The sequence below is a fragment of the Neopsephotus bourkii genome, unplaced genomic scaffold (assembly GCF_033783945.1).
Source record: "Neopsephotus bourkii isolate Nb327-2 ecotype Australia unplaced genomic scaffold, CSIRO-AGI_Nbou_v1 NB_1541, whole genome shotgun sequence".
In the NCBI taxonomy this organism is placed as follows: Eukaryota; Metazoa; Chordata; class Aves; order Psittaciformes; family Psittacidae; genus Neopsephotus; species Neopsephotus bourkii.
Genome location: NW_026902017.1, coordinates 163,200 through 188,681, shown reverse-complemented (window position 1 = coordinate 188,681; position 25,482 = coordinate 163,200). Strand labels below are relative to the sequence as shown.

The window sequence follows — 25,482 nt, the reverse complement described above, 5'->3', positions numbered from 1 at the left end:
CCTTGGGTGCCATGGTTTAGTGTGAGGTGCCCCTGCCCACAGCAGGGGGGCTGGAACTGGATGATCTTAAGGTCCTTTCCAGCTCAAACTGTTCTATGAGTCTATAACTGCAACAGCCTTGATTTTTATCAGTCAGTCCCTTACCCTGCCTTCAGCAGTGTGTGCATGTGCCTGTATGTCATCTTCTGTAGAAAGATGTGTGTATATATATATACTGCATGTATATACGCACACACATATATATATACAGACACTTAAATTCTGTAATCATTCCTCTTTCAGCCCACCAAGGAAGGAGGGACTGTACTCTTCTCAACAGCACACACAGTGTGCTTACAAAGATTGTTTCTTTTCCTACATAAAGTTCATCTTTAGGCATGAAAGTTTTCTAAAGGCCTGTACTTACTGCATTTAGGAAACAACTTGGGAAACAACTCCGGTGCACCTTTGCTGCCCTTACACAGAGGACACAAACTCCACCAAGAAACCAGGCTCTTCCACATCTTCTAAAGACAGCCCCTAAAAGCCTCTGTGCACTCAGCAGATTTCCTCCCTCACTCCCAGGAGACCTGACGACTTACTGACTGCTTTCTGTTCCCAAACTAAAAACACAATGGGGACTACCACAGAGAGAAGTTCTTACTCCTCCCTTACAGCAATACAAAGCTTTAAGGCTAAGAGAGCCTCTGGACTTGCAAAGTTCTCTTTTGATTCCGCACCATTTATTAAAACCAGAAGCTTATAATGAAAAGCACAATAATATTTTCATTCTTTCAAGAAAAGCTTTTATAGCAACTGAAATGCCCTCTGGATTGTGAAACCCAGAAGCATTCCTATTACATGGCAAGGGTACATTCAATTTACAAGCCTGAAGGGTTGTTTGAGGTCTTTCAGACGTAGTGTACAGAAAATAGCCAGGTCCCAATAACATGAAAGAATCCAATTCTGCAACAAAAAGACTGTTAAGGCCTCCTACGCACCACAGAGCCTTGGGGAAGCATGTCAGCTTCTCAGCAGTGAAATTGCAGAAGCCTATGCCCTGCAATGCCCCACCACATTAACCCTCTGTGGCCTTACTTGCGTTTTGTCTCACGTTCCAAGTCTGGGAAACTAAGGCAAGGATGGTGCTCAGAAAGAAAATACAAGTGAACCCCTAGAAGTTTGGTGCAAATGAGAAATAACGCACCTCTTTCTCCAGCTTATGAGGACTTCTGTGTTACAACTAGATTCATCTCACCGTTGACTAATGGGAGCTGCTGGGTACAGTCTGGGCTTTGTGTAAGTGTGACCACAGTTACCAAACCAAATCCCTTGGAGTGCTTTGAAGAGGCAGGTGAAACTGTCAGAATTTTCTCAAAAATCTCTTAAGTGAGGAATTGCTTAGGCATTTTCTGATAAAGCAAACACTAAGGACTGAATTCCAGGATCAGGAAATAACTGACCCAGTACAAACATCCTGTTCCACACAATCTAAACAAAGCACAGAATGCCCAGTCTGTTTGCCCAGGCTCACCCCCTGGTAATGACACTGCAGCCTGGAAGCCCTTAAGTGTCTGATTATGAAAACCACAGCTTGGCTACAGGGCAGCTCACACTGAAACTCACCAGATTCAAATCCCTCAGGTGAAGTCAAGTGTTCTGGGAACTCTTTTTCCCTTCCCTATAATATACTGCTAAAGGGTAATCTGCAGAGGTTCCACTGCTGTCAACAGGGAAAGGCCGACAGGATGTTCTCAGAGGGAGAACAGTGGTCTACTGTCTTTCAGTATATTCTGCCAATTCATCAAAGCCTGGGCTTTGAGACCAAACAGAAAAATCTCTGATTTCTTGCTGTTGAGGATGTGTAGCCTATTTGCTATTCATGTTTATGTAGCAGGTGTCCAGAGCAGCAAGAAAAACCCTGAGACGCTTCACTCCTTTTCTTCAAAAAACAAACCAAACCCCAACTCTTTTGAAACCAAAAAAGCCACACAGATTGTAATTCCTCTCTTTACCGTTCTACTGCTGGCCATCTCCTCTCAGCTACTGGTTCAGGTTGCCTACAAATTCAGAAGACAGACCCATACGGGGTCTTTTCTGCAGAATTATCTGTGACTGTAAAACCCTAAAACCTTCAGGCCAGCACTACAGGACAGAGCACAGTTAGGACCCATGTGTCTTCCTTGACTACAACCCATTCACTTGAGCCTTCTCTCAAGAAGTATGGCACAGACCAATAATACTGGAGGGAAATTAAATGCCTGGATCACTTGCCTGCAATGACTCTTTCCACAGCATATTCAAAGTTGAAAGTATCGATGGATTTGTGACCTTCTCTAGCAGCATGAAGAGCAGCTTCATTACATATATTTGCTATGTCAGCTCCTAGAGACAAGAGTTTACAAGAGTTACACTGGATTTGTTACATGACAGAGACTGCAGAGGACAGAAGAAGCAAGAACAAATCTGGAGAAGGACCTAAACAAGTCAACTAGCTTGCACTTTTTTGCTCCCTGGGAGCAAACCTAGCTCACGGTGTTTCTGTGAGATTTGAACAATGCAACTGCTTGGCAATGAAGGCTGCGTTGCCACACAGAGGACAGAGTTCAGTGATCAGTAAAGAGGCTAAAGCCAAGGCTGGCTCTCAGTGACAGGGGAATGGGCAGTCCGGGCTGGCATGGGCTGCTGTTCACGCAGCGACCGCACAACTTCTGTGTGGAAGAGAAAGAACATCTGTTCCGAGTTTGTGTGCGTGGGTGATGGTGGCAGGGGGCTGCTGAAAGAAGTCACGAAGAGGCAGTGTGCTGGGGCCTGTTAGAGGGGAAACCCAGAAAGAATATTCCAGGAACTCCAAATCAACAGGAACTCTGGAGCCCCTTGCACAGCGCTGTTTCAAACTCCCAGGGACCTACCCTGGAAACAGGCTCAGTGTAGGAGCCAGGCAGAGTTGTCCAATTTCTGCTCTGACTGACAAAGTAATTCTGTTCATTCCTCCTATCACTTTCCTGGTAATACATACCAGCTTTGAGAGTTCTCCCCCTGAATTGCAACATCTCAGCCTCGACAACAGCTTGGATTTGGAGCATGAGCAGTGGTTCCTCCCCTTCGGAACTGAGAACCCAGGCATTTTAAAAGAGTATTTTCCTATCCCCACACCCTGCTAGTCCCAGAAGTTTCAGCAGATTGGAAATAGCCATGAACAATTGCTCATCAGAGCTCATCAGGGAGCTGGTTAAGTTCCCACTATTTCCATAGCGACAGAGGCGGCTTGAAGAAAAAACCCTTTAGACACAAATAGTTAAAACTAAGCAACCAGAAAGCTCCAGCTTGAACTGCAGAACTAGTGCAGAAGCAGACAGAGCAGCCCCACTGTGGCACAGCATGTCATACCACTGAAGCCTGGAGTCAGTTCCGCAAGGTGCTGTGAGTAGAAGCTGGCGTCTTGGATCAGTTTGAGGCCCTTCAGGTGCTGCTCGAAGATCTCTTTTCTCTCCTGTAAAGAGCACAGAATACCTGAGCCCAGTCAAGCCTTTGCGATGAGGCAGAGTCAGCGCTGTCCCTCCGGAGGGAGCAGGGGAGGAACAGACCTCTGGCAGCGGGGACATGGTGACATTGCCACCAGATGGCAGGGCTGTCCTTACAGTGTGGTGGTGCTCCGGGAGCCCTGGTAAACACCCGGCCCAAATACAGAACAGATGTACAGAGGCTTAACGTGAGTCACTGCTTTCTCTCTCTGGGCCACTCTCCCCTCCTAACTTTCACTCTGATCTGTCTTAACTTTTACCATGAAAGCACTTGCAGGAAGGAGCTCTGACTGCCCCTACCTGTTTCCTCACACACTCAAACTGCAAACCCCATCTACTAGCTCCTTCACCAGAGACCACTTCCCAGACAAAGGTGGGGGTGAGATGACAGCTGGCAAGTAGTCAAGGAGTGACTCATGCAGCTGGTCCAGGAGATCCTGATTAAAACAGTGGTCTCAGTTGCCAGGGTTTTTCCCCTTCCTCCTTCAGGGCAGCTGCACAGTTCATGCTTCCCGTGCCAGATTCTATCAGGCATGTAAGGTATTTTAACTGAAAACTCTTGAGGACGGCAGTAAAGCACAGATGGGAGAAGAAGAGCCTGTGCTGGCAAAGCAGACAGATCTTTACTGCAGCTGAGCCTACTCCCAAAACTCTATTACAAATGTCAACACAGCAGACATGGAAGACTCCTAGCAAATGGATTTAAAGCATTCAGAAGGAACAAGTCACTTAACAGGCTGCTTAAAGGAAAAGTGAGGAGCCTTACAAGGATAGTGAGGACAATAAACCTACAGAACAAATGGTGCTCAAGGCACATGACAATTTAAGCTCTCGTTCTCACATAAGGCAACTTGCCAATTATGTGGCTCCCAATTTCCTGGAGAGAAGACACAAACATAGTTCTGTATCTGCATAGCAAAGCAAATCTCATGGAAGAATTCACTAACAAAGCTGGTACGAGAGCAGAGACACTTAAAACCAGCAAGTGGTACTTCAGGGAAACAAGCAATTGTGTTAAGAGTGTCAAGTCCTTCATCTACAGCACATAAATAAGGCAAACAGAAGCTAACCAGCTCCACTTTCTCCAAATTCAGCTTTTGACCCACCAATGAATGGATCACCACTGAGAACTGGGAAACCTTAGTCATCAGCATCACGGTAAGGACAGGGCAGTATATGGAAAGTACCTGGAGTGTTGGAAGATCAATGAAGATATGCCTGTCCAGCCTCCCAGGTCTCATCAAAGCATTATCCAAGACATCAGCACGGTTGGTGGAAGCCAGCACTATGACATGATCTGTGGTCCCCATTCCTGTAGAAAAAACAACCAAAAATCAAAAGTGACGGTTTTCACCATGGCAGATGCTGCTTTGCAGGCATACAAAGGGACAAGGCACAGCAGGATGCAGGGAATATCTTATAAATCTTTATCATAAAAAGCCAGAGGGTGTTTACAGCGTCCTTTGGGGCAGCTGAGGCTGACAAAGCGTCCTTCTCTCCAGCTGGGAGCACAAGACAGGAAGGAACCTCACAAGTCACATAGGCCAGTTGCTGGTCATCAGAGATATTCTGAAATTCCCTTTTCATTTACTTAGGAAATCATGGCTAAAACTTTTCTTCCCATTTCGTTTTGCCACATTTGAAAATTGCTCCAACTAGAAACCAGAACAGAACCTTTCTATTCTGGTATGTTAGGGATGCCTTCCTATCCACAGGCTTATGTCAATTGCTGCTCTTTTAGCTCCAGGTTGTGCAAACAATGGTGAAACAGCCTTTCCCTCACAAGTATTTCTGTGCAAAGCCCTTCCAGATTTCGTTTACTTTTAGCCTTCAGTCACAGGCAGCCCACCAGGATCATCAACTCAGGTTAATGCAGAAAGAAGATACAGCCTTGCCACCCTGCAAGGAGCATGTTATAGCACGATTTAATCTTTGCCTTCTCACTCATCTTTTATCACTCTAAAGACACCTGGGCATACTGCAGACCACTGCAAAGACCAACCCTGCAGAACTTAAACCACAGACACGTAGACAGATACAAAATACAACCAAATAGCTCTGCAGGGATGATTAGCATACACTAGCTCAAACCACAGTCAGAGAAGGTTTTGTCTCCAGGTCTTAAAGATGAAGGAAACACCAGGATTTAGCAGCTGCATGAGAGCAGCCTGGAGTACAGAGGCATCAAAGGCAGACTGGGCTTCCCAGGGAAGCCAGAGCACTTGCATCTGGAGGAGGGCAGGAAGGGGCAGGCGGTTGCGCTGCTTGGGTGGGGAAGCAGAGATCACACTGAATCACTGAACCACACTGCTTATTTATGACATTCCACCAGGTGCTCCCAGGCCCCTGGGTATGAGTCACCTGCTTACAGCAGATTCAACAGCCCTGGCACACAGCAGCCTTCCTAGGGAAAGGACGCCTTAGTCCCATGCGCTTCCCGGGCTGCCAAGTCACACGCTGCAGAGGCAGCTTTATGCACATAAGCTGGGCGGGTTTCAGCTCTCTCCAGCTCCACCGCAAGTGCTGCCAAATGTGTCAGCGTTCAAGAGCTCAGCAGAGAGATTAAGGTTACAGGTAAGTCAGAGGACTGGCTCTGTCAGCTTGTGCTACAGCAAACCTCAGTTCTTCCTCCCTGCAGGATGCTGTCTAAATAAGCTCCTGGAGAGGATAAAGCCAGCCATCCTTCAAGCATGTATTACACTGCACTTTGGAGTGTGATAAATAAGCAGGGAGACTGGCAGGCACTTGGGGGCTAGCAAGCTTCATTCACAGGGCAGGATTAGATGGTACAGTACATTATCTCCTCTGCAGCTGGGAAGACTCTCTTAAAATAGGTCTGACTATTAGAACAAATGAAAGAAAAACCCAGAACCACTGAAAGCATCCTCCTCACATCATCTTCTGCCCCACTTGCTCTCAAGCCTGTATCCCAGTGGTGTGAAACAGTGTTCCAAGAACTCTAGTACTGCAGCCTCCAATTCATATTACTGTTCCCAATGCAACATCACCTGGCACATCACAGGACTTGGCTTTCACAGGCAAAGATGTAGACTGTTCCTTTGGCTAAAATCCACCATATGGGTCACATCAACAAAGGAAAAACAGCTCTGTAAATGCAGCCTAAAGAGAGCCTTTGTATATCTACAGTGCCTACAAATGAAGCCACTTGAAATAAAAAAAACAAAGGGTCTACTTGAGCTGACAAGTGTTCTGCTCACCACTGACACAGAACACTTTGATGGGCATCTCACCTTCATTTTTACACTGTTTAATTCTCTAGCTATTTTTTTCAAAAGCCTTCTGGACATCATCTGTGAACAGTATCATTAAAAGACAGCCACGTTTGTGAGGGAGGCCTTGGAGTGAGAAGTTTGCATACAGCAAGAGCAGCAGAGATGTTTTGTCTCAGGACTTGAGGTGAAGAGCTGCTACCAAAAAAACCTCCTGCACTTTCACTTACGAAACACATATCAGCCCAGACTGCCAGGCTTCTCTCAAATGCATTCAGAACAGAGGAGATATTTGGGTCACATTCCTCTTCCGCTTGTTTGCGGTTTGTGAGGGAAGATTCACTATTCAACCAGGCACCTGTTTTGACAAAGACGGGAATACATGCGTCACTCTGGTTTTTAGAAACAGCTTTTGTACATACAGGCTCCCTCCAGTCCCTCCCCTTCTCCCAGCAGATTCTTGGTGCTTCCAGAACACAACGAAAGCTGTCAGAGTGGAGGAAACCAAGGTCGCTTGTAGGAAGAGCACAATTACTCAAAAATTTGTGTACCAGAATTACCAAGTATCAAATTGCACATTCATTCCATGCAGCTGAGCAGAATGGCTTTTCTCTGGGTGTCCTCATCCTTCCTCCAGCCTGCAGAGCAGGATCCATAGAGCTCTGACCCTCCTTTTCTCCCTCTGCCTTACCTATGAGTAATCTCAGAAGAACACATTAATTCAACAATCACTGCTGATGACTCAGATCTACTTTTGTGCACAGTTTTTTTTTTTCCCCAAATTAATAGCTCCCTCGGTTCTATAGTACTGCTTTGCAGAACTTCAACCATCAATTTCAGCTAAACACAGCCAAAACAGAGCTCTCAACATTCCATTTCAAGGCTTCCTCTTTACAAGCACATGCCATTTCCCTGCTTGCACTTGGATAGTACCCCTAAAATCCCTTGTTCATTATTACCTTGAAAACTGTTTTGCCATGATGCACATAGCACTTCACCCTTTGTTCGAGTAGTATACTCTGCTAGATAACATCACAGCAACACGTGCCAAGATCACTGCTGATGAGTACAAGCCAACAGTAAGTCCATGTTTCTTGTACTAGCCTGACAGTCCTTGCCAGCTGTCTCCCATTTGACACTGTAAACTCTTTGGGCTGTTTTTCTAGTGTGTTTGATAAAGCACTTAGTATGAGACACGAATAAATAATGAGACAAATAAATAATGAGATAACATAAATTTTAAAATAAACTAAGCATCAGAGAGCAAACAAGGGACTATTAAAGTAGGTACCAAGGATGACATTTACCTTCTAAAATCACTTTCCCATAGCGCTGTACCTTGATTTCTGAACTGAGACTCACCAAGAAAACACGCTAGAAACCATGCCCAATTTCTACAGACTAGAGGAAATCAGACACTTCATTTTTAGTACAGAGACGTGAATTGTACTGACTACAGATTCCTGAACAGACACATGGGCTTCCATCTAATTCCGCGTTAAGATGCTGCCAGCTCACCCTACAACTGTCAGGAGAAAAGAAAAACCCACCAAGCCAGGATTGCTGTTCAGTGTGTTACTAACTAGACTTTTCTGTTGGGAACATCCACTGTACAGATACAGCTGTAAACAGTTACATTCACTCCAAGCATATTTACGTGCTTGGCCAAGTTGCCTAAGATCGTGCAAATGCAAAGTTCCACGGAGTGCACATATGTATTTAAGGTGATTCCTGGTACTTATGCAGCATTGTGTGTTCCAAGCACATTCCTCTGATAACCAGACTCCTGTCTGGTTGTTTAGGATCTACTTAAAGCTCATTCCTCCTTCAAAAACTTGCTGGCACCTGTGCTGAAGCAGAGAGGCCTGAAGAGTCTCTCTACAGCACGACCACTCTACCCTGTCTGTACTATGCTGTGCTCCTGCTTACAGTTTCTCCTTCTGCAGCAAGGGCAGAGATCCAGAATTACAGATCATCTTGTGTACAGTATGGAGGATCATCTACCATTTCCTGAAAGCATTTTACAAGTCCCATCTTCTCTTCTTGAAAAGGGAGGGTTGACTCCTGAGCACTCTCCAGAAGGCAGTCTTGCTGCTGAACTGCAGGACACGCTCCTCTTCAGTAGCACTCACCCCCATTATACTGCAAATGCTCAGTGAAAAAGCAAGCAGTTTTAACCTCTTTAAAAAGTCTGGAGAATGTGGGATGCTTTTAGTGCAGAAGAGCCTTTGATTTTTCATATAAAGAGTGTGATGACACAACAAGTGTCAGAGTTACAGCCAAGGGAAAAGGTGGCTCTGTTCCACCAAAGAGCAGACTGACAAAAACACTCCCTTATGGGCAGGTAGGTAGTTGTTTCTGGCCCTGCTCTGCAGTAACAAGATTTAGCAACAGAAACATTGCAAGTTGGGTCAGTGCTGCAGGCTCTGACAGAGTTATGACTAAGAACAGCAAAAGGATCATTCCTTTTGGCACTCATGTGAAAATATCTGAGAAAACGGCTGATTCCAGTGCAGCCAGAAGCCATACAGAAGTGTGGCATCAAACCAGGACTTGTTTGCAAAGCTTCTCCCTCCCAGTTTAGATTAGGGATCCTGTAGTCAGGCAGACCGCATGAGAGTAAGTCAAAGGACGTGAGAATTGTGTATTACATTGCTGATGGCCCTCTGGGACAACTAAACTTTAACAGGCTTTAAACCACTACCTGTCCTAGATGGAATACATCAAGTATCTAACAACATTTAATGGGCAGCTGGACCTAAATGTTACTCTACAGACAGCAGTACCCTTGCTGCCAATTAATTTTCTTTTGGTTCCCAAGTACTCTAAGTAATTCTTCTCCAGTACCCAGTGAGAAAGCATACTCTCAAGGTGAAGCCATTTACTGCAGCAAGAGTCTTTGGGGTTGCTGCCCTCTGCCAGCCATACCTTGAACACACACTTGCTGTTGATTTTATATGTGACCGTTGGTGCAAATTCACTCTGCCCATGACACTACACTCTGTTCTGACTCAGAGTCTTCAGCAGAGTCACAAAACCAGCTGGCTCCTGGGTTTTAAGATTTAGTGTATTTAACCCCACACCCTTAAAAGCCTATATAAATGTCTAGATTTCAAGAGGGTTATCTCCATAACTTTGCCTCAGCATATACTCAAGAGATCTGTCCTGAAGAAAATTACTTTCTTAGTAACCATCAGCTCTGGAGTAGTCCTGCCTAAGGGACAGATGAAGAGAGAGATATGCTACAGTGTCTTCAGAAAAGGGACCCAAGGTGGGGTACATGGTTCAGACTGGTGCTTAAGAAGATTCCCAAGGGTTCCACAGGAAAGCATGGGTCTGCATGCACCAAGTACTGGGTACACAGCATCCACCAATCCTGTGCTGAACACCAGTTACTGCTGCTTTCCATCTGTACACAGCAAAGCAGCTGGAAGAAAGAACAGATAAAAGACCCACTGTGATAGGATAACCTCTGACACAAGAGCAAGGCCAGCCAAGGTATCCCAGGCATCCAAATTGGAAAAAACCTTCTGACTTTCAGGGCCACAACCTCTTCTCTAGCAGCAGTCCAAACCAGTTATCACTTATTATAAAGACAGTTTTTTAGCAAGGATATGATCAAGCTGCAGTTCTGGGCTTAGCCCTGAACTGGCTGCCAAGTACAAGTTAGCCTTGCCCCAGGGAAAAGGGGAATGAGTTTGTTTTAATGCAGTGGTCATTACTTCAGCAGAAGAATGCTAAAGAGGCAGGGCAAGCAGAAGCAGGATGATGATGTAGGGCCAACAGCTTGGATTTCTAAGGTGATAAAGGCCCAGCTGCTGAGAGGCAGACAGAAATACTGACCATCCATTTCCACCAGCAGCTGGTTTAAGGTCTGCTCCTCCTCAGCATTGGCAAAACCAGATATATTGGTTGAACGCTTCTTGCCCACAGCATCAATTTCATCAATGTACACAATGCAGGGTGCTCGAGCCTGGGCTTCTCTGAAGAGGCTCCTGACTCTGGCAGCTCCAAGACCTATAGGGAAAGAGAAGAAGAAATAAGCCTTATAGCTAAAATTGTTAGCAAAGCTAGAGAACAGCATTCCTGGCCCCCAATTAGACATTTGGCACTGGGCAAGCCCTCGGCATATGACAATCCCTCTCTCTCAACACTCCTGGCATGAAGAAATAGCCACAGAACTCCTTTGCTTAATCCTTCAGCACAGCTCCTCCTGGAACTCCTAGAACTGCATGGATTCCTATAGCTGCTGTAAGAAGAAAACAGCTCCCAGCTCCTAAGATGAACTCCTGCTTCTTCCACAGATCAGAACCAGAAATATTCAGCATTTTCCTGCACACTGACCCTTGTCAGGTCTCAAGAGATCTAGGAGGAAGGAAGAAAAGGAGAAAGATAGAAATCCCATGGCACAAAAAGGCCATACTTTCCCCAACAGGAGGGAGAAGCAGAAAATCCATTAGTGTTCTCATACAAGGAAGGAAGCCTCAGTCAATGGCTTTAATAATAGTTACAGGGAAGTCAGAGATAATGCTTTCAGGTGAAGAACCATGGCTTCACACTGTCAGAAAAAAGGCTCTAGCAATTCAGAGGGCATGCATTTCAAATACTGCAGAATTAAGAACGCTCTGTCAACTGATCACCTTTTGTATTTTCAGGAAAGGTATTAAACCTATCCTCCACATGCAAAGATAGACTAAAACTCTGTCCTGTGCAAGAGGCCCTTCCAGCACCCTCCAACTGCCTAACAGACCAAGTAACCTCCACACCCTTTCTCCCAAGAAGCTTACCTCCTATCACCTCCACAAACTCAGAGCCTGCCATAGCCAAAAATGGCACTTGTGCTTCTGTAGCCACTGCCTTTGCCAGCAATGTCTTTCCACAGCCTGGCGGTCCAAGTAACAAGGCTCCCTTGGGCACTTTAGCCCCAAGCTGCAGGTAACGCTCAGGGTTCTGCAAGAACAACACAGCTCTGTCAGATCCACAGCTCACATGGAACATTTGCACAAGAATAAAGCGTCCTAGAGCTTCCGGATACTGTTTTTGGCCTGAGCAACTCTGAGCTGCTAATGGGAGCAGCTACATCTGCATTCCTGTTATGGAAGTGGAAATGCAGAGATTTGAGTCATGCTGATCCCAACACAAAAAGCCATCAGATTATTTAAACAGAGGCTTATTTAAACTGTATCATGAAGGATGAAGAGAAGAATATAGAGCCATCTACCCCAGAAGATGGGTAGTAAGCACTTACACTGTTCTACTTGTGCCTACCTTTAAGTAGTCCACAAATTCCTTGACTTCCATTTTTGCCTCATGCATTCCTGCCACATCCTTGAAGCCAATCCCTTTTCCTGACTTCCCATCCACAATGGTGAAACGAGCCATTTTCAACTGGTTCTGTGGAAGGCAAAACAAGTACTGAGGATTTACTCTTTGGATAAGTCAACAGTCTGGGAAGGCTGTCTGCTCTACTTTGGAAGACAGCACACGTAAAAGCTGCCCCTACAATAAAACACTAAAATGCCCACCAACATGTTGCTAGTTTACCCACTTTTGCTTTGGAAACACTTCACAGCCAGACTGCTGACTCAAACTTTATTTATTCACGTTGTTACGAGACAGAATAAACCTGCAGTAGTAGTCCCAACACAATCCAGCTCAAACTCTACACAGATCAGGCAGGGATAGTTCTTACAAACACGCACACATAATGTTCAAAACCTTATTTGGTATATTCTCCCCACTTTCTAAAGGCTCTGGTCCTTAATACACATGGGAGTGGTATAGTTTTTGAGGAGTATGTATTGATGGTAAACAGTTGTCAGTGGTAAATAATTACCAATACTGTCTTGTAAATGCATAAAAACACTCTGCACCTTTGTCCAATGCTGCCACTAGTTGTTCCTGAAACACAACCCAGGACAGAACCACAGGTTCTCAAATTTAACAGACACCACATTTTAGCCTCCTGGTGCATGTTACACCAGAGTCAAAACAAGAATTTAGTTCAACGCTCTACTAGTAACTGCTCAGTATGCTCCACTGAAAAATGCTACTTCGGATTTTTTTAATTTGTGAAGAAAGTTCATAGTTTCTCAGGCTTCAGAAATATCAGCTTATTCAAAAGAAGAGTTAAACATGCAGGGGCCTAGCTGTCCCCATGTATGCAATGATAGAATCTAGCCCTCAAGGCCCTAATTACTCAACACTTCTTTAAAATATTCCTCTTGAGCAGCTGTATCCCTTTGTGTAAAGAGAATCCCAAAGCCAGAAGAGAACTGCCGAGAAGGCTGAGTGGGAAATCTAACAAGGGACTGAATTCACTGTTTTCATCCCCAGATCCCTGCGGTCAAAGGCGGTACAACCCAGGCTGACTTCTACAGAGTTTTATCAGCTGATCCAGCCAAGGGTGGAAGAGGGGAGGAGGAGGATTTGATTGATGTTGCAAGTGAGGCATGTGGCATGAGCAGAACAGACCAACACATAATGAAATCCAGAATCTGAACATATTTTATAAATTGAGAACTCATTTTGCAGAAAGCAGCAATTCCTACTTCTGGCTGTATGGGAGGCATATTGGCAAGACCCAGTGAAAAACACCATCTGCAGCTGCAACTCATTAGCAAGCTTTGAAAACAGCAGAGCAAACTGGACTGCAAATTTACTGAGCTCAGCCCTTCCTGCCACTGGGGAAAGAAAGGGCCTCAGCTACGGCCAGTTACCGTACAAGCTAGTCAGATGATCAGGTCAGCAAGATGTGTAAAGAATGAAGAGTCCTTGGCACCAGTTAATCCTCATTCTGCATTGACTTTGCTGGGGAAGAGGAAGAGAAGAGTATCCACAGGCTGCAAAACAACATCAAGATCCAGGATACTCACAAAGGCGTTGAATCCTCCTACCCGTCCGGCAACCCTAATGAGGCGGAAGATGCTCCACAGCATGGACACAGCTACAAGTGTCACTATCAGGGAGATGACATCACTAAAAGGACAAAAACGAGACAGGTACAAATTGACGTGTTTGCCCAAGACTTGCTAAGTATTACTCAACATAGCTATTTGCAGTATTTTAAAGGTCCTGACATTTAGGCAATGCAGAAATGAACAGACCTAACTAAGAAAATAGAACCTTTACAGGTTTTTTTATATACATGTGTGTGTATATAAACCCCAAACCCAAACAATTAGCCTAAAAAGTTAAGCAGAGGACACTGGCAACTACTGCTTACAGCTATGTTGCTACACCTGAGAGATGGCCTGGCCACCTCCTAGTGCACCCTGCAGAGTGTGTCATCTTACAGGGTTTGGAGCACAGTGGCTTTCCCACTGTAGATGGGATGGTCAGTGTGTGTGATTATTCTCCCAGACACCTTCCCAAAATCTGAAACTTCTTGTTTGTGTATGAATGGATACCCAGACTGGATTTTGTCTAATTACTTGTCCTCTGAACAGTACTTGCACATTTATAATACAAGGTTTATATGAAGATAAACTTTAAATTGATTGTGCAGTACGAGACCTTTAGTTGAAATTTGGAACTTGCCAATTTTTTCAAACTTCTATGTAATAAAATATTAGTACATCATATAAAAGCACAGAATAAAGGCTAGCCAGTTATGTATAATATTTTGACAGCTGTTTATAGAATCACAGGCTGGTCGGGTTAGAAGGGACCTTAAAGTTCATCCAGTTCCAATCCCATGCCATGGGCAGGGACCCCTTCCATTGGAGCAGCTTGCTCCAAGCCCCTGTGTCCAACCTGGCCTTGAACACTGCCAGGGATGGGGCAGCCGCAGCTGCTCTGGGCACCCTGTGCCAGCGCCTCAGCACCCTCACAGGGAAGAGCTTCTGCCTAAGAGCTCATCTCAGTCTCCCCTTGGGCAGGTTCAAGCCATTCCCCTTGGCCTGTCCCTACAGGCCCTTGTCCAAAGCCTCTCTCCAGGTTTCTTGTAGCCCTTTTAGGCACTGGAGCTGCTCTAAGGTCTCCCAGGAGCCTTCTCTTCTCCAGGCTGAAGAACTCTGGCTCTCTCAGGCTTGCAGAAGAGGTGCTCCAGTCTCTGTTCTTCTTTCTTCCTTCCCTATTCTTTCTTCCTTTCCTAGTCTATCTTCCCTCCTCTTCTCATTATAGGTTTTTCAGAATTAGAAGCTTTGAGCTCTTTTTTATTTTAAGCCAAGTTTCAGGTAACAGAAACGGGCTGCAAGTTTAACAGAAGAACTCCTCTCATTGAGATTTCATATGCATCAAAGCTGCTCTGCTCAGTATGTGGCTCACAGCTGGAGTGAGCACAGTGCAGGCTGTCCTCTGATCTACAGCTGCTGCAGAAGCAGGCCAAAACTAGGTGTTTATTTTTACAGACTGAAGAGCCACCACAGGCCTCCCTTGAAGAATCTGAATAGGGGGAAGGCTTGCCACACCACCAGCATTCTCCACTGATGAGGGTGTAGCATCACTTGTTGAGTCATGGTGTCTATCACACTCTGCACTTGAATAATTGATTGTGAGGACAAGAAGTGCTCAGCTGCACAAGAACACAGACTTTACTCAGACTTGCTGATGCTGATCTGAAACATTTTGGTATGCTGCATGCTGCAGTCCAGACACCTTCTTCAGACCTTCACTTTTGAAATATTAAGGTACATCTAAGAACATGCCTGTTTCTGAAAGGCTGTGTAAGTGCTTCAAATGGAGACCACTTTTTAGTTCTATGTTTATATAAAAACATTCAGTTGAAAGCGAGTTTCCTCTCCAAGTGAGGGACATTGTCACCAATCTATGATTGACAGTAAGCAAAAATTTTTATCATACTTTCCATAAAAGCCAGGATGTTTGTAGGAAACGGGGATTCTCTCTCTCTCATCAATATTCAGCTCATCCTCCACAGCTCTCAGCTTCTCTTCAAATTTGTCAATGTTTGCCACCCGCATTGTGTACAACAGGGTAACATTCTGGGGACGTGCAATAAAAGCAGCATGTCAGTGTTGCAGCATAAGGATACAGCAGTGAGCAGAAGAAAAGCACAACATGGACAAGTCAGATTAAAATTTAGCCTTATGTTACCTTTTGAGACTGAACCAATGAACTCATGAGCAGCTAACTGACTCTAGGCCTCTAAATGACCTTGGGAACACCTAGTACTTTCAGCACTTCATGAAAGCGTAAAAGGCAAGAACTAAGCTCTCCAGAAACAACGAGACGCAACAACTTTATAGAAAGCTGGATGGAGTTGGTATTATAAATTCAGTTATACTGACATGGGCTCAGACAAAATGTTATACTATATACAGAAATAAACAGAGAACTACATACTGGAAAGGAGGAGCCTTGTGCTCCACTTGGACTTCTTGGATCTTGCTCCTGTGTCTGTCAGAAATGAATTTCATCTAGCGGTTTGCAAATAGATCATATATCACCCAACAAAATGGGATGTATCCCAGAACAGTATTTTAATCTCTCAGGCCAGTTTGTAATTATTCTTAGTGGTAACTTCTGGAAGTAAGCAGATAAAACTCTGCTTTCTCTTTATTTTGGAAGACTTAAGAAGGAACTCTGATGGAGTCTGACAGAACACTTGAAACTAAAATCCAAGTAGGAGAACATTTTTGAAACTAGATCTTACAGTGTTCTGGACACTTTCTCATGTACCAGACTGAGCCAATAGAAAAAAACTGGTGGGTTTTTTCCAGCTTTTAGGCGTATGTCAGATTTTCTTCCAGATCATTATTAATTAATTTTACAATTTAAACTAAAAGTCTTATTTCCAGGTTGATATAACAGAAGTCTCCTGAACTTCAAATAAACAAAACAGAAAAATTAATGAAGTGCAAATTTACCAGCCAGAGTTTTACAGAACATATATATTCATGAATTCAATTCCTTTCAACAGTATAAGCTATGATCATTCATTCCTATTGCAGAAAGTCACTTACAACTTGTCCATGTGGGGTTCCTCCTGGGTGCAGATAAACCTCCACAATATCGCTCTCTGGCACCACTTCGATTCTCTGGACCTCCCCCTTTGCCAGCATCTCATTCACAAAGTAGTTCCAGGAAATGTTGGTCCCTTCTCTGTTCTCACTGAGCATGAATCGAAACAACAGCACTATGACAGTTATGATGAGGAGTGCCCGTAAACGTTCAATATGCATTTGATTTTCCTTCTTCCTGCGTTTCTCATCCTCTAGAAATAAAAGATACCAGAAGGGAAAAAAGGAAAAAAGATGTGAGCATGTACTTCTAGAGCTTTCTGGTCCAAAGAAGGGACAATTAAATAACAAAGACGGACACAATATTTTTTTTGTTTGGTTTGGTTTTGGGTTTTTTTTTGTTGTTGCACGTTTGGTTTCTCCTGAAGGGCTAGACTCGTAGCAGCGCCCAACTTGCATTGCACAAGCAATTTGCTGGCTTGGCTCACAATGAAGGTTGTTTGACTTGCCCAAGGTTATGCAAGCGAGTCAGTTTTTTGTATTATATGGCATTCCCAGACACTTCTGGCACCTAGACCATCAGACCACAGGGCCTCAGCTGTACACAGGAAACAGCACCAAGTCAAAAGTTATGAAAGCAGAAGCACTCAGATGTGAACTTCAACAACTGCCTGGAAGGAGGCAAATTCTGCATCCTGCTAACCATCAAGAAATGTGCTGTGGCTATATTCAGTCATTCCCCAATGCCCCTCACTGCAGTGAGGCACTGTGTGATTACAGAGAAGATGATGATCACCTCACCTCTTGTTCTTTAACTGTGGCTTCAGTAAGAGAAGGATTTGAAGCTTCAGGGAGCTAAACCTCAACCCCAGAAGTTATTGTATTCAAAGACAGCAATATCAGACATGTTTTGAGAGTTCTGATCAGTGTGTCCTGTTTTAAGACAATCCAGTCCTGGTCAGCAGACTTCAGATGTCACAGTCTGCTAGTCTCATCATCATTCCACCAAACGCCATTCTATTTTAAAATGAGAGACTACCTCATTTGCCTGGCCTAACATAGATACAAGCCAAACAAAGCTGCTGGACCCTTATTGCTAAAAATCAAACTCAAGAACTACTATAGCCCACTTCTATACAACATGCTCCTACTCTGCCCAGTCCTCAGGCTGTTGCTAACATATCCACTGGGAAACATTAGGAGTAAAACCTGTTCACAGCATCACTGGTAAATCACATAGCACAGTATTATATGAGATAATTGCTTCCTGGTGAGCTCCTGATCTGCTGTCACCCTCTATCATAAGACCAACAACGTCTCAAGTACCTAAAAATATATCTGTATTTGCAGTAAATCTGGAATAGCACAGGAGACGTGATATGCAGCTTACCTGTGGAAATAAATACACTACAAATCAAGCTCACTGCCTTAAAATTGCACAGATTTTCTCCCATGCTATACAGCTAATCCCATGTTTAAAAAGTTTTGATAACTTTTCCACATTAAGGATCTGTATCAAAAGGATTCACATGCTAGGTGTGCATTCCCCAGCCTTTACTGTACCAGTGATATACTGAAGTGCTGACATGAGAAAAAGGGATCGTTCATTCCAAGTGTTTGCCACCAAACCTTTTTTATTCAGACTCCCAACATCTTTTGCACTGCATCGGCAAATTTCAAATCCTGTGGTCTGCAAAGGGCTGCCACAGCACAGTTCAATGTCAACTGCCAGCTAGTATTTGAGTTGTGATGACAACAAATACCTCCTCCTCTTTCCAGCCCAATGTGGATGCTCTTGATATATAATTTAGCACTTGCTCTTGATACACAATTTAACATCACCAGCAACGTGGCATACATAAATACTGCTCTACACCCAGCAATGAATTAATTCTGTGTCACTGGACTGCTAATGCATCTGACTGCTGCAGCCCAGATTCAATTTATTTACAAATTCATAACAAATGCTCTGACACTAGCATTTATCACTAGCCACCAATTAGTCCCTACACACACTGCAACAAAGCCAAGGGACAAACATATGACCCAGTCAGTTGCTAAAAAAAGTACTCTGTCCTTCAGACACACAGCATCATTTTTCACTCGTTTCCTAGCCCTGCTCCACATTTAACACGAAAGGCTTGTTCCTAAATAGAAACAATGCAGCTTTTCAGATGTTCTTTGATGTTATCTCTTCACTTTTGTCTTATCTGCTAGATGCAGCTTTATTAGAACAAAGCAATTCATCAAAGCTGCAGGATGACATCCACTACAGTCTTATTAAAGAAAATTAAAACATAGTATGTGAGAAGCCTTAGTCTGGACAATATCCTGAAAAACTGAGCAAGTTCTAAATAAAAAGATTCTACAGAGAAAAGAAACTACTTCAGAAAGTGAGTACTGAATATGTGAGTTCCTTGGAGATGTCACAGTCAACTATTGCTAAAGCATTTTCTGCATTAAAATTTCAGACAAAGTGAGGAGGCACAGAATATGTCCTAAAGCACACATGACTAAGGATACAATCACAAAAGGATCACCACAGGGTAAAAGCTGGCCATTAGACACCTTGGTGCAAGCAACTTCTCCAGTTTCTAGGAACTGGACTTGTCCAGGAGTTTTAACCTACAGCTGAATTATTTCAGGAAAAGACACCATTTTTAGAAAACCAGAAGGCAATGCAAAGCTTTCCTCTACTCTGCACTTCATTAAGGATAAAATCAATCTATTTCTAAGCTTATGTGAAGTCTGACTATCTTTATAGTACAACTTTCATATTGTACCATAACTACCCCACAATGTTCAGTAAATGAGAACCAGTAACTGGATGTAACACTTGCAAGCAACAGCTGTGGGAATACTTCCAGCTTTTTAGCCTCAAAAAGCCTCCATGAAGCAATGATTTGCCATTAACCCCAAATCTGAACTCTCTGATTAAAATCTTGCAAGAGCTGCAGTGGCAGTTTGAAGAGTTCTTTTTAATAATTACTGCAGAGACAAGCATTCCCCTGGGGAGATGGGGTAGCATTCCACCTCCCAAAGCCAAGCTATCCATTAATCACAGGAGAAGAGAGGCCACTGAACATGGCATGTTACTGTTTGCTAATTTTAACAGCTACAGTTCTTCAGGCACTGTGCTCACAGTCACCCTGTGTGGTCTTGCAAGCACTAAGGGCCTCAACCTCTAAGCTCTGACTTCCTCAACGAGGACTCTGTGACACCTGCACTAGCGCTTCAGCCCAGTGAAATGGATCACACGGAGTAAAGCCACTGCTCTTGGCTTAAAGAGGCTGCAGTGGCATGAGTCAGGCTAAAAGTCACCAGCACCTGGCTGCTTTTATTTCAAAAGTGAAGTCAGTCCAAGAGGATTCAACCGTTATGTTTAAGCACAACCAAGGTAAAGCCAAGCTATTCTATTATTTACTGATACTCAGACAGAAGTTTATAATGAAATTTATAAAATTATACTACAATCTCTGTGACTTAAGCATGATGTTAATGCCTTCCAACTTGCAGTACTAAGGTCTAGAGCCCTCCATGGGGCTTACACAGGAAACAAGCAGCACAGCAAACACCTATAAGCTCACTCAAGACATCCCCAGCCCCTGGAAGCATCAACTAATGTCATGAAATTGAAAATGCTCAGATCCTTTGTGGTTCTGCAAGCATTACTGGTAAGAAAGAAGAATGAGACCTTCACTGCTGAAGATCTACACCCCGGAGTCTGAAAACATGCCTAATCCAGAGGCTAGAGAGTGTTTGCACTGCAGCTCTTGGGAGGCATGTGCTCACAAAAAAACAGTGAAGAGTCAAATTACACTTTTTAAACAGAATGCAGCTGTTGTAAATCTACAAATAGCAGAAAGCTGAAAACGCCACCAAGACCTGAAGGGACACCCACAAACCCACTTGTATTTGAAAAAGATGTCTGGTGAAAACCTTCTGGCAGAAGGTAATGGTGCCTCCTAAAAGGATCAAAACACTGCCTGTCAGAAGTTACACAAGGTTTTTGCCTGGTACACTGAATTTATTTCCCTGCACCCTCACCATTAGCGTTGTTAAAGTCTTTACTTCCTTAAGATTAAGGTACAGAGAGAGCACCCCTCTACTTCTCAACATAATCTGGCACACCACGTAGATCTCTAGGCTCCAAGACACATTAAGTGAGGTAAACCTCATTTTCAAGAAGTCCTGTACAGCGGAATGCCTGGGGCTTAGGCAGTATGAGATGCACAAAAAACTGTACCTAGAAAGGCTGATTTGAAAACAAGAAAGAAGAATTCTGAGCAAGTGCCATTATCACAGCTAAGAAATCTTTAAGGAATCTAATTTTAACTTTAAGCTCTGTAAACCACTAGAGACACATCCACAATGAAGATAAATGAAATTAAAAAAACAAATAACGCCAAACCAGGATCTAACTTAAAGAACTTCATTTAGTTGAAATAAGTTTAAGTCAAAATGCTGCACAACAAAACCTCCAAACCAAAACTCAGTTAATACTCCTGTTCCCCTCTGCAAAGCAGCAAAAGTAAGGCACACATCAATGAAGTTATCTGCACAGGATGCAAAGCAGCACAGAAACAGTTTCATGCTCTATATTTAAACCTTACTATTCCAACCCTTAAGCCAAAACACCCCTTCAAGCTTGTTTAGAAGTGGTAAGTTACAGGCTTCTAGTACCCAGAGACTGAGGCATTAAGGCCTTCTGTGCTGTCTACCCTTACCCTGATACATACAACTTGTTTAACTAAATATCTTTTTGGCACATACATACCATCATCCTCCTGTGGAGATTTCTTTTTGAATCCTCCATTCTTCTGGTTACTTCCCCGACAGCTTGAAGTAGTAAACCAGTAAGTGCTACCTACAGGAAAGCAGAGTTAAGTTGTTATTACCAGCAAACCTCAGGAAACAGTGAGGGGGCCTGAGGATAGCAGAAACACATGAGCTCCGAGCGCAGAGAAATTCGAGCTCCATGTCCACCCAAACACACAGTTTTGCTCCTGTGCTGAGGAAACAAGACATCCTTATCAGAAATAGTCACAACAGGGACAGACTCCATCACTTTCCTCATATATTTTTCTTGACAATCCAATAAAAAATTGCTTTGTTCAGAGATGATTTAAATGGAGCAAAGATAAGAATTTGGAGAAATTTCTTCTGTGCTGAAACTTGTACACATTTCCCAAACCATAGTTAACACTGATATGAGTCAAGAACAGCCTCACGCTAGGAACTGTAGATAGCTATTACAGGAAATATATATACTGGACTTAAATGCAGGTTTCTCAGTAAATGCTGATAGAATACTCTAATAAAAGCAAAGCAAGTAATGCTTCAAACAGTAACACTCACAGTTGCTGCCACTGTGGTTTAAGTCCAGCTAAGGCTTTCTCATCAGAAATACAAAACGTTGAGCAGCCAGACAACGGACTTGACGACAGCAGTTTCCACTTCCCATGGTCCTTCATGAAGGCTCCAGAAAAAGGAGTAAGCCCAGAAACTGGAACTGCTTGTCCAGTGCTACACCTACTAGAGGGATTCACTGCCATTTGAAAGATTATGCATATATTTTAACTTAAAACCCCTAGCCCTCTCAAAGGTGGAGCAGCCCAAGCTCAGTGGGCCCACACTGGCCAGAACAGCTGTGACCAGTTTTGTTCAAATCTCAAAGGCAGTAGCAAACTCATCTTTCCAATCTGAAGAGGGCAGCAAGAAGAGTAATTGCCTTTGTTTTACCTTACTGTGCTTTTGCTCTAAGAATTCAGGTAACTTTTTCTAACATACACTTTCAATTTGGTCCAGTGCAAGGCTTTCAGCAAGATCGTACAATGTGACTTCTGAAAAAGGTGAATGACATTTTCATCTTAAGGCTTTTCTAATGAGGCAGAGAAAGATTCCCTACTTTAAAATCTGCAGTTTTTAAATTAGCTTTTAGGTCTAATGACTCAAGTGCTTCCTTAATCACAGAGCTCCTTGTGGAAAGGTGCCACTGTTCATCCCTGTCACCAGACAAAAACCTAGAACCTCTGTAAAATTCACACAGCTCCCAAAACCAAGAATAGAATAGCTTTATTTCAGTAACACAGGCAGTGAAGGTAAGGAAAAGGCAATACTCTTACTAAATACAACCCTTTCCCCTCCTCTACCTGTACAGTTGCTTTCTGGCACTCACCTAAGAAATTCCAAAGCCGGACTGGATCACGAATAATGTGTTGTTTCACCAGGACTCCACCAAGACCCTGGCACATGGGGAAGTGTGTTGGTGACAGAAGGCTCTGAGGAAGAAGAAAAACAAAAAGCCAACTATTGGAAAAGCAGTGTGACTGCTTAACCTTTATATACTCTTCAAGACTAACACTCCTAAACATGAAAATACTGTGGCTAAGTTGCAGGACCAGCAGTTAGGAAACCTTAATATTATATCTGGCTGTGCTGTATGCTTGCCATGTGACTTTGAAGATGTTGTTTATAACCCAGTTTAAAAAAAAGCACATGTGTAACTGGGAACATACACTCAAAACACTTGAAAATTTTATCTTCTCCTTCCTGTGGCTCTGTTCTTCATTGTAAAGATATGTTGGAAGTCAGTTCTTAAAATGCAGAGATACCCTCCCACAAAGCGGAAATCTTAAGCACTAGTACTTTGTACCCTGCTGCACAGCAGGAAGGGCAACACAGACATACCCCCACGGTAATTCAGCAGTAATCCTGCAGTTGATACTCACACTTAAGGGCAACTTCACATCTGACCTAGCATTTATTAATGCTTTCACTGTATACAAGCCTAGCACTTTCCCTGATGTGTAATTCCCTGTCTCACCACCCATCTATTGCACAGGCACAAGTTTCCATGCAGCAAACCAGACAGGAGCACTAACTAGGCTGAAATCCCCCACCCTTTTTTGCTGACCTGCTGGAGAGCAACGACACAGCTTTCACTGGCTCAAGATGGTGACCTCTTGGGATGGATACCTTCTAGAATAGAACAGCTTAGACTAATTTTAATTGACAACAGAAAAAACCTGGCATTGTTCAAAAGCAGTCTCCTCCACTGCCTGCTTAGATGGCCAGTACTTTATCACTGCACTGCAGAAAAACTCACAAGTCCTCACTCGTGTTCAGGGCCAGGTTGGACAGAGCCTTGGGTGACATGATTTCATGTGAGGTGTCCCTGCCCATGGCAGGGGGGCTGGAACTAGATGATCTTAAGGTCCCTTCCAACCCTAACTATTCTATGATTCTATGTTGGAGGCCTTGTTTAAACAAAAGCTTTGCCTTGTGCTTTAAGGGCTAAACTAGAGGGACCTGTGACACCAAGAGCACAGCAAAACAGGGAAAACACATCTGTGGTGCACACCAATGTGGTGTGCATGAGTGATGCAAAGAGTCGGCACAATTAAAGTTGGAAAAAAACCACCCCACCTTAATCAACGCTTTCTTGCATACAACAGCCTAGGTGCTACATCCATTACATTTTTCCCCCTGTTACTGCTGTAATGCACTGCCACAACGGACCTTCGGTATGGTCCAGCCCGAGACACCCATTAGGGAAAGGCCTGCTTGGAGCAAGAGTCCGTTCACACACACAGAGCCGGTGGGCTAATCCAACTCCCACCTGCCCGCTCGCCTCCTCCTCCGGTGCTCTCGGTCCCACCTCAGCGGGACACTGCCCAAGGAAGCGGGACGGCGGCTCTGTGAGGCGGCGGCCCCGGTCTGCTCCAGCAAGACCCTCCCCGGGAACCGGCGCTGCACCCTCCGCCGCTTCCGCAAGCCCCGCCCCGCGGCCAGAACACCCCGCTCCGCGGGCCCCTTCGCCGCCCGTTACCTGCAGGCCGCGACCTGCGCCGATGACAGAGCCACCGGGCCGCAGGCGAGCCCAGGCCCAGGCCGGGGAGGGCGGCGGGGCAGGCCGCCGCCAGCAGCGCCCCCGGAGCAGCAGCAGCCGCAGCAACAACACCATGACTCGCCGGCTGTCCCACTCTGCCTGCAGACCTCTGAGGAGCGGCAGCAGCTACCGAGTACCGAGCGGCCGCTGGCCGCTGCGCTTGCCGCCGCACCGGGAGCCGGAGGCCTCACTAAGGACGGAAGTGACCGCTGATAAGCGGGCGGCCATCTTGGAAAGGGGCCGATAGAGAGAGCACTGCCATGCCTTAAGATGGCGGCCTCAGCGCTGGCCCCGCCCCCGGCCGCTGCCGCGCGGGGCCTGCCGGGAAGGACCGAGCCGTTACCACAGCAACGGGGAATCCCGGCGGCTGCGGCCCCTTGGAAGAGGCCCAGCCCCGGGCCTAGCCGGGGGCCTCGTGGAGCGGCCGCAGTCCCGATCTCGGGTGCCCGGGCTTGGCCAGGCGCGTCCCAAGGCCGGCTGCCCTCTGCAGGTGAGCCCCAGGCCAAGGTCTGCCTGGCCAATCCCCCTGGAGCAGACGGGTGCCGCAGCCAGGCCTCGGGCAGGCCCCGGGCAGGCCCCGCAGCGCAGGCAGGTCCCCAGCCCTGACCAGGCCGCTCCAGCAGATTTAGGCATGGAGGAGAACCAACAGCTAGGAGGAGTAAGCAGGCTCCTGCAGGCAGAGGAGAGCAGGGCTGTGGCAGGCGGGGAGGGAGACCTGGCACTGCATTAAAGCAGCAGGGAGTACACAGCTAGCCCTGTTCTGGGTTTTTTATCATTCTTAACATCATGTCCCACATAATTGTAACGGCTGGAAAGAGAACAAAGAAATGACCTCTGCAATCGTAGATTCATGACAGAGGAAAGAGGCCCACTGCCTCCCTGTGCAGCTGTTGCTGAGGAAAACTCCCCTTCTGAACTCAAGGTATAAATTAGCTCTG

The 25,482-nt window shown here is 44.9% G+C and overlaps 1 protein-coding gene across 1 annotated transcript in view; it reads right to left on the bottom strand.

The window, feature by feature from the left end:
* SPG7 (SPG7 matrix AAA peptidase subunit, paraplegin) overlaps positions 1-24,793 on the bottom strand; it is a 30,804-nt gene extending 6,011 nt beyond the window's left edge. Inside the window, exons 1-12 of the mRNA XM_061370341.1 lie at positions 24,485-24,793; positions 22,832-22,934; positions 21,431-21,520; positions 16,657-16,907; positions 15,536-15,675; positions 13,609-13,711; positions 12,002-12,127; positions 11,521-11,683; positions 10,577-10,750; positions 4,691-4,815; positions 3,370-3,472; positions 2,254-2,364 (exon numbers count right to left, since the gene is read on the bottom strand). Coding sequence (XP_061226325.1) covers positions 2,254-2,364; positions 3,370-3,472; positions 4,691-4,815; positions 10,577-10,750; positions 11,521-11,683; positions 12,002-12,127; positions 13,609-13,711; positions 15,536-15,675; positions 16,657-16,907; positions 21,431-21,520; positions 22,832-22,934; positions 24,485-24,619 — 1,624 coding nt within the window. The 5' untranslated portion in view covers positions 24,620-24,793. The remainder of the gene's footprint in view (positions 1-2,253; positions 2,365-3,369; positions 3,473-4,690; positions 4,816-10,576; positions 10,751-11,520; positions 11,684-12,001; positions 12,128-13,608; positions 13,712-15,535; positions 15,676-16,656; positions 16,908-21,430; positions 21,521-22,831; positions 22,935-24,484) is intronic.
* Between the last annotated feature and the right edge of the window lie 689 nt (positions 24,794-25,482).